The 12,500-nt window shown below is 38.9% G+C and overlaps 1 protein-coding gene across 1 annotated transcript; it reads left to right on the forward strand.

Moving 5' to 3' along the window:
* Window positions 1-5,634: 5,634 nt before the first annotated feature.
* LOC138002323 (craniofacial development protein 2-like) lies at window positions 5,635-6,366 on the forward strand. The gene has a single exon (XM_068848387.1). It carries the CDS (start codon window positions 5,635-5,637, stop codon window positions 6,364-6,366), a length of 732 nt encoding a protein of 243 aa, XP_068704488.1.
* The last annotated feature ends 6,134 nt before the right edge of the window (window positions 6,367-12,500 follow it).

Raw genomic sequence — 12,500 nt, forward strand, 5'->3', positions numbered from 1 at the left:
ATTCGGGTCGTTTCACTTAGTGAGTATTGCTTCGTACGTCCACCTTTCCATGTATGCCAATGTGACCAGTATCATGCTAGCTTTGATATTAATAATAAAGTATTCTCGTTTGTCTCACGATGTGGTCACTTGTGATGTAGATTCCACTGCATACTGCCAGTCTTCAAGAGACCACATCGTGAGACAAAAGGTTATTACTTTATATATTATTATTGTACTTCACCAACGATGAATAACAGGAACCTTTTTAATGACGTCTTTGATATTGGACATCCATGTTTTTATCAATTGACACCTGTCAAAACAAGGTATCTGCTGACCAGTATCACGTGACCATATCGTGGGCTCAAGCTTAGAGCTCACCGAGGTCAGCTGGTTTTTTCAAGGTGACCGCTGACCAGGTACTGGTTTTCGATTGGATTGCAGGCTCAACCCAGGTTAACTCAACTAAACATAAGTGAGGCTTCACTTTTCGCGTGCTTTCTGTGGGTCTACACGGCGATACTACATCAACTATACTTCTAACACAGTCAATGCTTTTCGTGTTCAGGTGGAAAATGGTTTGGAAGATGTTTTCTTTCTGCATTTTTCGCAAAATTAAAGGCAATAATTCATTTCTGTCTTAGAAGAAAGAATACGCTATTTTGTGAACCTTAACTATCGTAAAATGACAAAATACCCATGGTTGCTGTCTTCTGGTACATCAATACTTCTACAGGAACAAGTCCATCGAGTGTAAAGGGTAAAAAAAAAACACTGAACGCAACATCTATGTAAAATTTTGCTCTGGGATATAGTCGATATACTTAAGAAAATGTCCACCTCAAATGTAAACCATCATGGAAAGATTGGTGTCAATGCTCAGCGGCATATAGTAGAGGATGGTCAAAGATGAAAGGCGGTTGATGTTGGAAGCACTTACCACAAAACACATCCATTTTGCAGGTGTTTACAGGAGAAACCTCGTGGGAACGGTGAGCATGCGCTGTTTGACCTTTTGCAAGTTAACCGCTGATAAAATAAACCGTTTTGCACATATTGCGTATGTTGCGTATTTTACAGATTGACATCGGCGTATATTGCGTATATTAGGCATATTGCATTGCGTATGTTGCGTTGCGTTGCGTATTTTACAAGCCTCCCAAAGTACCAGGTATCAATAGTATAAAGGGTCAAAGTGGGCCTATGGCCTACCTACCTGTTGTCTACCTGTTACAATGGCCGTAAAACGTGCCTTACATTTACTACAATGTAAAGATCGATACACATCTATTTGTCTGCAACAGGTCGGGCAAATGATGTCTAAAAACAACAAAATTGTTTCATCGGTTTGCATTTATGACCCCACAAAAAATAGTCAGATGGTATGTATATAAAACACCTATTGCATTTAGATGTTTACTGGTCTTGCACATTGTCGACAAATAACATCTTCTCACATCAATAACACCACAAATAATAATGGGGTGGTTTGAAAAAATCGTTTTTTTTAAATGAAAAATTTACCGTGTTTTATTTCTAATAACGGTGTACCAGTAAAATTTTCAGAAAATTGTGCAAGACAAGTACAGCACACATACTTAGAATTCACTTTAGCTGAAAAAAATTAGAAAATAGAAATTTCGATACTCTTACATTCATAACACCACAGGAGATACTCAGGGGCGTCAAAAAAAACCCTTCACAAAGTAAATTTGGTTTTTTGCATGCAATATATCTATTTCTTTAGCGTATTTATGAAATAAAAGCTTACAATGCGAGCAATGTAGCGATTTAAAAAACTCAGTAACGGTTGCATACAAGTAGGACAACAAACATCTAGAAAAAATGACATCGATATCAATTACAATGTCGACATATTATCGTCATTACATGAGGAGAAACATAATAAGAAGATGTAAACAGTTAGTATATATTCTGTTTAGTTCGATACATTTATCAATACGTCTTCCATTCAAACAGAAAATACAGTTTTGATCTAAAATTAAAAGTTTATATAACATGATTAAATATCATCGCATCACAGTAGTCAGAATAACAATAACCACAGGCAGGTTGTTCATAAAACGAAAAGATATAATACGATTTTCTCCCACAATAATAACATTTATCTACGATCCCCTGCAATTCATCTTCTGAAAAAATACAAACGTTCGACAGTAAAAATTAAGCTGTGTGTTACTTAGTTCAAATGCTTTAATTTTTTAATCTCTTATCACAAAACGCGGATTTTCCAAACGTGTAAAACACCCATCACATAAAGCGTAAAAACCTAAGAAAAAAATTGCTCTCTAATTTGGCTCAAGAGAACACCAAAAATGTTTAGTGTTCATGTGATAAACATAACATTGCTGACACAGCACAGAGGTAAAAGACAGATGTAATACCAACATTCGTGATGTATCACGGATTTGTATAATTGACGACATTGATGATATCGAGTACCTATGTGTATTTTGAAAAAAGAACAATTAAGTTTTTTAAAACATAATTCCTAAATTTTCATTTTTACACCTAGCGCATTTTAAAATATAGAGCAAAGGGATCACGTGGATTATTTCTTGTATTACAAAACTCCTACACGTGAAACACAAAAAGTGTTGCGAAGAGAAACCTAGATATACACGTGGCTTGGCTATGTACGCATAGTGGTTGTTTATTTTTAATATAAACATACTCGTTTTAGACAGATCGATATTGCTATAATCTCTAACAATGGCTTCTTTAGTGAAATGATCAACGACAATTAGGTTATATTTCCAGAAAAATCTGTCTTGTAAAAAATGAAACTAAAAACTTCTTGAAGAGAAAGAAGATCGTCCTTTCTTCTCGTAAAACCATCTAGTCCCGAAGAGCGAAAAAGTTTATCCATGGTTAAACGCATCTTTCCTTCATTTTCTTTTGACACGTAACCATTTAGAAGAGCACTCTCTGTCACCGCTTAAAAATTTCATTGCCATCAGTAGAGCGACTAAACTACAAAAACCCACACACTCGTAATAGTTGTCATTCGTATCCGGTCCACCACACAACTGTGAAGGAGGTAGTTTGACACATGTAGAGGGTTCTAATGATCGCATGATTTTACTATCTAAAAGAAAAAAATCATTTATCTTATAAAGCTGACAGTTGTTATTAAAAATATTCGTGTTCATTATAGTGTCCACGTGACTTCAATTCCGTTCTAGGCACCGACTACAGATCATTACACGACAATTTGTGTGTAAGGGACACCTCTGAAATGGTCGTTCTTCACTTTCTTCATTTGTCAACAAAATGCTACACACCACACATTCCTACCACCATTGAAATATACTTTATTAACTACCGTAATGTGGGTCTTGTGGAAAGCGTAGCATAATCTAAGCGTCACCTTAAAAATACCACAATAGTGGGTTATTTTGTGATTACGAATACTATTTGTGCAAAACCACATTCCAATATCGGATGCTGACCTACGAATAAATAAAACACGAAACACATTAGGATTACGTTTTGAAATAAAAAAGAAATCACTGGGTTTCATTGCCTAGCAAAATCCCACACTATGCTAACGTGTTTTGCGTGACACTCAGAGCGTAAGTTAAGCATTGTTTTAAAAAAATCACAATAGTGAGTTATTACGTGAATAACTTTAGAACAGAAATGACATTCCTGTGATGGACGTAATCCTATTAAACAAAAATACGAAATACGTTGGGATCGTGTTTGTAATGAAACGAATCACAATTAAAACATTTCAGTATCACCATATAATCGGGTGTTATCCGCCATATGTGTTTCCGTTTGTTTACAACACGCGATGAATATTCAAGTTTATAATATAACAAACAACGTCGTACGTTGAAAATATGGGCTTAGTGATTTTGGACAACAAATAAAAAAAATCGGTTTCTTATGGAGTTGTAAATCGACTTCAGAAGTCGTTATCATCGTCGTAGCCAGACGACCAACTCAAGTTATTATTTTTAGTCATTTTTACCACAGGTTGATTAGTTAATGGTTGAAGAAGACACACCAGGCATTTTTCTGAAAAAGCAAAAAGTGTGGACTATCAGTCTTCTGTACAGAATTTATCCGAAATCTTACCTAGTTTTTGTTGCTGTTGTTGTTAGCCGTTGATTTAGTGAAATTTATTTATACCTGAGTATGAAATTTGCATTAATTCATTTTACTAGTATGAGATTTCCCTTAATTTATTCTAGCTACGGACCGACAGTCCACGCTGTAGGTGTTATATAAACACACTATTTATATTGTTCGTAAATACGTTTCCCATCCTTGTGATAACAAAAAACATGCGCACATGTCTATCGTGGTTGTTTCTCTATCGCGTTTTCAATCGGTTCTTGAAGTCTTTGGTATATCTGCCAACGATCGTAAAACTCTTTTAATCTCCGCGTAAAATCTTCAAAAATCTGATGAATTTCTAATTGACATTGATTCACGTATAGCATAAATTCCAAATCATCCGTGTTCTTCATTAGTAAAGAGTTCAAATTGAAACTAGATTTTTCTGCATGGATTGTTTTATGGTCTTTGAAAAATCGATCAATACATTGTTTTCTGATGCTTTTGCTTGTGATTTAAGCTTAGCTTTCGTCTGGGTAGTTTTTTCGTTTGTTTCTCTAGGCATCGCGTCTAAGTTATAATAGGAGGTAGATTCTTCAGTCAATAAATTCACAAACGAATCCAAAGAATTCATAATAATAGACAACCCTTAGCAGGAGATGTTGTAATAATATTCACTTTGTGGCAATGGAAATGACACATATTACAATAAAAATGTGGGCCACACACGATTGGTCGATAAAAGTAGTCCAGAGATCGTAAATCTAACAGACGTCTACACTCATGACACAGGACCCAGTAAAACCAATCCCCTATTAAAATAAAGACCATTGTTTAGAAATACAATAATCATTCCATTTACAACTCAGACAAAATGTTTTGTTATCTTTATAATAGTCTCTGACCCCCACTGGTACCATGTAAACCTGTGCTAGCTGTTTCATGGTTGGGTCGCAGTCGACTAAACCGGCTTCCCCACTAGGCTTTGGCCCTGTGAAAAGGGGTGGGGGGACACCCCGCAGAAATTTAAAAGTGACCTGTCCAAAAGCGGATGAACTGCTCGTGAGCCAACGGCCATCCCCTGCAGCCAGTGCTGGCACCAACGTACTGACCTCGTCATTCCTTGGATCCTGTCAGCCTTGGTTAAGTGTGGTTCGTGTCGCTTGGGCAACACACAAGTCCTCTTCACTGCCCGGGATCGTACAATGGAGAGGTCACTCCTTTGAAGCGCTATCACGGCGCTCCGGAACAACACGGTGGAAGATAGTTACAGGTTAAAGCTCATGTTCAATTGGCGTTAGACAGAGCGCCTCGGATTCTCTGCGATGGTGGGAGAGGCTGTTCAGCTCCATGGGTAAGCTACCGCCCGCCGCAAACCAGGCAGCCTCTGGTCAGTTAGGTGCTACCTCGCCACGTCCGCTGCTTTGATGAGGTGGTCAGGCAACCGCGGACGTAAATCACTCACCTGCTAAGCAGAACTCAACTACCGCATTCCGACTCGGAAGTTGGAATATTCGCACTCTTTGCCCGGGCTTCACAGATGACCCAGATCTGAACCTCCGCATGCAGGGCCTTCCACGGAAAACTGCACTTTTAGACCATGAACTCACAAAGCTTGCTGTCGACATTGTCACACTGCAAAAGACCAGACTGGCCGGGTCTGGCTCGATCACGGAACAACATTACACCTTTTTCTGGTCTGGGAAACCCGAAGGCGAACACGGCATCCATGGAGTGGGCTTTGCAGTGGCAGACAAGTTGCTGAAAGACCACTTGATGGACACACCGGTTGGAATCTCTGAAAGGATCATGCAAATGAAGATAAATTGCGATGCTACCCCAGTGCATTTGATCAGTGTGTATGCACCAACGCTACCTAGTGAAGATCTTGTCAAAGATGTCTTCTATGACACCCTCAATGCAGTACTGAGCAGGATACCGCCAGATGACCATGTGTCGTTACTCGGCGACTTCAATGCTAGAGTCGGTGCTAACCACGCTGCATGGCCGGACATCATAGGACTCTACGGCATTGGAAAAATGAACGAAAATGGACAAAGGGTGTTGGAGCTCTGCAGCAAAGACTCTGCATCGCAAATATATGGTTCAAACAGAAAGTGTATCAACGTGTCTCCTGGAGGCACCCACGATCTAAACACTGGCATCAACTGGACCTTGCAATCACGAGGAAAAGGGACATCGGTTTGTTTAAATGGTCAAGGACTTACCACTCAGCTGACGGTGAAACTCACCACTCTCTGGTACTCTCACAAGTCAACCTTTCAAAGAATTTAAATTACAAAAAAAAACCTTTCAAAGAAGAAACCTGCGCCAAAGAAGCAAAAGATCCGACCACGTCTCAACACTATCGCGATGAAACAGACAGACAACATCAGTGCGTTGTGCACGGCACTGGAGGCTAAATTGACCGCAGGTGCCCCTGAGGAAACGAGAAACCTGGATGAAACCTTGGAACACTTGAGGACTGCACTGCATGACGAAGCAGTTGAATCCTTCGGAATAAGAGACCACCTCGTGAAGACTGGATGACTGAGAACGCTGATATCCTAGAACCACTTCTGTCCATCAAAAACAAAGCCCACAAAGACCACATAAACAGACCGACTTGCAGCACGAAGACCAAACTGAAAGAATCTTGCTGCCAATTTCAGAAGGCTGCCCGGCGCTGTGCAAACAACCATTGGAACGTACTCTGTGACGAAATCCAGCAGGCCGCTGGCGTCGGGGACCTAAGGGAGATGTATCGCGGACTCAGGAAGGCCACTGGACCTAGTGCTGAGAAAGTTTGTTCTTTGAAATCGACGACTGGAGAGCTCATCACCGACTCTACCAAACAACTGGAACGCTGGGTCGAGCACTACTCTGCACTTTACGGAGAACCACGCAACATTACAGCCGCAGCATTCACCTCTACTCCGAGCTTTGACGACGAAATGTGAGAACCGCCTGCTGCCAGATCTGTAAAACCTTCTTTGTATTGGCTGGTGTAGCGGAAAATTTCCAACAGCGATGAAAGATGCCAAAATTGTGACTGTTCAAGAAGGGAGACAAAGGTGACTGCAATAACTATCGTGGAATTTCACTGCTAAGTGTGACCAGGAAGGTCTTTGCGAGAGTGCTACTACCAAGACTCCAAAAACTTGCAGACCGCATCTTCAACGGACATGATCTTCTCAGTGCGACAAATCCAAGAGAAATGCAGAAAACAAAGAAGACCTCTCCACATAGCCTTCGTGGACCTCACAAAAGCTTTCGACATGGTGAGCAGAGAGGGCCTATTCGCTATCCTTCAGAAACTGGGATGTGCATCAACATTGCTTAGCCTTGTGAAATTGCTTCACGATGACATGACAGCCTCGGTCTCCTTTGAAGGAGCCATGTCAAAAAGTTTCCCTGTAAGCACCAACCTTGTTCAGAATCTTTTTCTCTGTATTGCTTTACCACGCCTTTGGGAGTCATGAAGATGGGAATGATGTGTACATTCACACATGCTCTGACGGAAAACTGTTCAATTTGGCTCGTCTACGTGCAAAAACTAAAGTTCGCACAGTGCTGGTACGTGAACTTTTGTTTGCGGATGATGCTGCACTCGTTTCACTCAGTGCCAGCGGCCTACAACTCCTGCACAACAAATTTAGTGCAGCCTGCGCTGAGTTCGCACTGGCAATTAGCACAAAGAAGACAGTGGTGATGCACCAAGGTGATCCATCACCAATCATAGTTAACGGTCAAGAACTAGAAAGTGAAGAGAACTTTGCGTATCTAGGCTCCACTATCAACAGAGGGTTCACCATTGAACAAGAGTTGCAGACTCGCATAGGAAGAGCAGCCTCCACTTTCAACAGTCTTCGTGAACGAACTTGGCTCAACAAATACTTGACTATTCGCACAAAGTGCCGCATCTACGAATGCTGCATCTTCAGCACTCTGCTTTACAGAGCCGAAACCTGGACCACATATGCCCGCCACGAAAAGAAGCTGAATGCCTTCCATCTCCATTGCCTACGGCGCATCATGGAGATAAACTAGTGGGAGAGAATCACAAATGAAGAGGTATTATCGCGTGCTGGTAGCTGCTCACTGTTCCAGATTCTGAAGATTCGAAGGATGCGCTGGCTGGGACATTTGCGTAGGATGCCTGATGGTCGCCTTCCCAAAGCCATTCTCTACAGTGCGTTGTGCCAGGAGCCCATCTGGAGCGTGCAACTTCCATACAGCTCCTGTGAAACGGCGTTTTCACAAGTAGGTTTATTTTTAGACTAGCCCTTCCCGTGAATTAGGTAAAAAAACAAAGGCAGTACCGGTTCGGTGACTCTATGACTTCAGCTTAATTTCTTGTAATTGGTCATCGGGCTCCTGTGGGAGTCTTCTTCACGGGAAATTCAATGTAAAAATAAATCGGTCTGTGAAAACGCCGTTACACGAACACAGTAGAGTTGTAGGCTCCAGGTCATGGGTTGGTTGTGCACGGGATCGAGACCCAGAGGTCGCCTATCCTGCGCTTCAAAGACGTGGCAAAACTTGACTTGGTGGCCCTGGACATAGACACTGAAAGATGGGAAGAACTTGCTGAGGACAGGACAGGCTCGAGGAATGCACTCCGAAAAGGAGGGAAAGCATTTGAGGCCCAATGGCTCGAAAAGCCGGCGATTCAAAGACTAGCCCTGTGACACTAACATTGCACTATGTAAATATCTCCAAGATTGTTTGCCATATATATAATCTAAACACTTATTACGGGACAATATCACATGACATGTGTATTATCAAATCAAAATTATCATATGTTAATATGTTCTCGTCCACGTTGGGTTTTGATTCAACAAAAAATCTATTTAGTTTAGGTGCTGGTTTTGTGGGTTTAGCAGGATTATTCATTTTGTTTTGTTCTTGCTGACGGCGTAACAATAAACGCTTACTCCTACGAACTATAACAAAACAAAACAAAACAAAAATCATTGATCATCAAACACATCCTGGTTTAATATTGCATCAGTACAAGGACAAAATTGAAAACAATAGTCACACATATTTTTGATGTTTTTTGTCGAAATGGGTAATTTTAGAAAATTCACAATTATCACACTCGTTTAAACAATCTTTACAGAACATACTATTTACATGTCTTGTGAAGTATTCACACTTCCAACACAGCAGATCTATTCGAACATAAAGTATTGTTGTTTTGAGTAGTTATTATAACCTTTACTTTACGACACATTGCTTTGTATTCTAAAACCAAAATTAAAAATATTTAGTAGTATGACAATTAAAACACTGTATTTTATTATTTCTATGTAGTTCAACATTAAAATGTTTTAAAAAATGATTATGTAGATCTAATTTAACTAGGAAGCTTTTATTAGATCCGCATAAAGAACATTCTGAAAAAAAGAAACAATTAATAACAGGTAGCACATCTTAAATATTCAGTCACTGTTAATGTGTTTTTATTTATTACGAAAATAGATTTAGCTTCGGCTGTGTTTATCCATCTCCCACAGAATCCACATGGAATAAAATACCAATCTACAAAAATAAACTAAAACTTTTTATTTTTATTTTTTTCTACTTACATCAAATCTCTTTTACTCCTTCTTTAGATGTTGCTTTATTGTTTGTATTTCTTCTTGTAAAAATCTATTCTTTATTTCAAGACGTGAAACGATTGTCGACATAGTTCAAGATAGCAAAACAATTCTTTTATTAAAACATGAAAAAAAAACAGAAAACATTTTTTAATTACCTTTATAACGAAATTCGACTAATTTATGATTGTTTCTACACGATAAACAACAAAACAAAATACCAAATAAATCGTACTTAGTTGGTTTTAAACAGTAAAAACAATATCCAAATTCTAGAAAAAAAACGAGAAAATTATAGGATCTACCAGTATAACGAAACTTGATTATTCTACGATTTGCCCCACACCATGAACAAAATCCAAATAAATCATATTGTGTTGGTTTCAAACAATAAAAACAAGATTCAAATTCTAGAAAAAGGAGAGAACATGTAAAAACTTAGGATTTTTTATCCACATCGCCAATGTTTAAAACGAGATAAAAAATGTTTTTTAACTTTGCTTCCATAGAGTTAAATCTCGTTTCGAACAAAAGTTGTCCTAGCAATAACGTGCTTAATAGCTGAATGGAGATGTTAGTGTCATCTTCGTCTAACCCTATGGTGTAATAGACTAATAAAAGAAAAACATTGCTTATCAAATAGTCTGTTGTCGTTTTGAGAGTTGCAGAGCAAATTTGTTGCAGCTATGATCTTAGTGTTGCTTTTTTGTTTTTGCTTTCGTTTTTGTTTCATTTTTGAAAATCACCACCTGATCTCGTTGAAATCCCCAGTGAAATGTTTTATTCTGTTGGACCTAACATTGGCGTTTTTCACGCGCAATTGACCAAGTATTTTAGCACGGGTTCCTTGAACATCTGCCACTATTCCATAATTACACTTTGTTCCACCGTCTTTCTTAATGTACCGACCACATTCGAAAAAAAATTGTCGTGCCATTCCATGTGTTTTTCTGCGTTTGGATCATTAGCTCTTTTCACGGTGGCTCGTATGTGTTTATGTCTATATAGAGTTAAACTGGCTTCGACACCGTGTTTGCATTTAGGTATTTTACCGTTTCGACCAGGTTTAAAACGATCCAATACATTGACTGTCGCATTGGCCAACATCCACCAGTATTCATTGGTCGTGTTACACCACGGTAATTTGCATTTACTCGGTCACCCCACATTAAGATTTTTGTTGTCATCGCGTAGTGAAGTGGCTAAAACAGTGTTACAGAGTGGGCAAGGTACTTCGCTAATGTTCTCACCGTTTTGGGCTGCATTTGCGTCCGAATTGGACGACGATGCAGCAGCAGCAGTTGTAGTAGTTTCTTCTTCATCTCACTTTCTCTTTTTCTGCTGCATCCCCGAACCACTTGCTTGTTGTTGTTTTAAAACACTAGCTCCATCATCATTATCAATACCACTACTTCTATCTTCATTTCCTGTTTCTTCTTCTTCATAATCTCCACTTTCCATATCACCAGCATCTTCATCCTCTGTATCGTATCCTTCCATCTCTGCTTCGCTCTGGATGAATGGATTTTTGTTTACTAGGGGTTTTTTTGCCCCTGTGCTATCTCCATATCATCGTTTCTTCTTATTATTCCTCTTTAACAATGTTAACATCTGATAGAAAAAATATAAAAATATATTAAAACATTATTTTCCTCTATGTGAGGAATCGATAAAAAAAAATACATACACTTCTGTATCGTAAATACACTTCTGGGTTTGGGTTCAGCAGTAGCAACATTGATATTGGGATCGATGACCATAACGTCCACTTCGTCTGTTTCGAAATTCATCGGCATAGCCATGGTTCTCCATGGCTTTGGAGAGACAAAGAGTACAAGCGGGCGGGATGTGGAAGGTGAATAAAAAAATACCTATGCTCAGTCTTGTTTTTTGGGTTTCGGTTCAGCATTGTTAACAGCGTCATTCACAATGACAACATCAGCATCGCTGGAATCAAACCTCATTGGTGTAGCCATCTGGATTTGGAGAGATTTTGTTTTGTAGTAGAAAAGTTTTGCACTATTTGGTTGGTAAAGGCTAAAATGGTATGAGTGTTACCGAGGAAATTAAGGTTTTTTATAGGATTAAGACACAGCACGATAAAGATTACTGAATTTTAATAAGCGGTTTTCAAAATAACAATGATATTACAATATAATCATTAAGTTGCAATCATCTTCCATGTTTTGGTAAAATATGGTCTGTGTTTGGGAAATGTTTTGTTACTACGTGTTCTCATCGTAATGTCGTTAATAACACCACTTTCTTTCTGATATGATTCCTTTGTAAATGTTGGCATCAAAGAATCGTCTATCTCGATTTTACTTGGCATGAGACCCATGGGATCGTATACTTTATTTAAAAAATCAAGATATCTATCTACAGATTTTTTTGAAACTGTAGAAGTAGATCCACGTGAGTTATTACCAGCGGATGTTGTTGTTGTTGTTGTTGTATTGCCGCCATAGTTTTTGGTTTCCTGTATGGGAACACCAATGGGTTGATTAGTAATATCGTTCAATCGATATTCCGGTTATATCGTGGAGTGTCTTATGACATTAAAAGCTGTTTGACGTGTCATTTCACTTCGGACGTAATTAGGAAAGCTATCTTTTCTTATTTTCCCACCATAAGTATTTAAAATACGTCTTTTTAAGCGTATCAATAATTCTCTCGTGATTCCGTCTGGAAAAGGAATACCTTTGAGACACCTATCTGTTTCGAGTTTTAATATGGCTCAATATAGGTTGAAAGCATACAATGCTTGAGATTGCTCCGTGACACGTAATTTTATGCTAGAAATATCAACACTTAAGTCCG

The sequence above is a fragment of the Montipora foliosa genome, chromosome 5 (genome assembly GCF_036669935.1).
Source record: "Montipora foliosa isolate CH-2021 chromosome 5, ASM3666993v2, whole genome shotgun sequence".
Lineage (NCBI taxonomy): Eukaryota > Metazoa > Cnidaria > Anthozoa > Scleractinia > Acroporidae > Montipora > Montipora foliosa.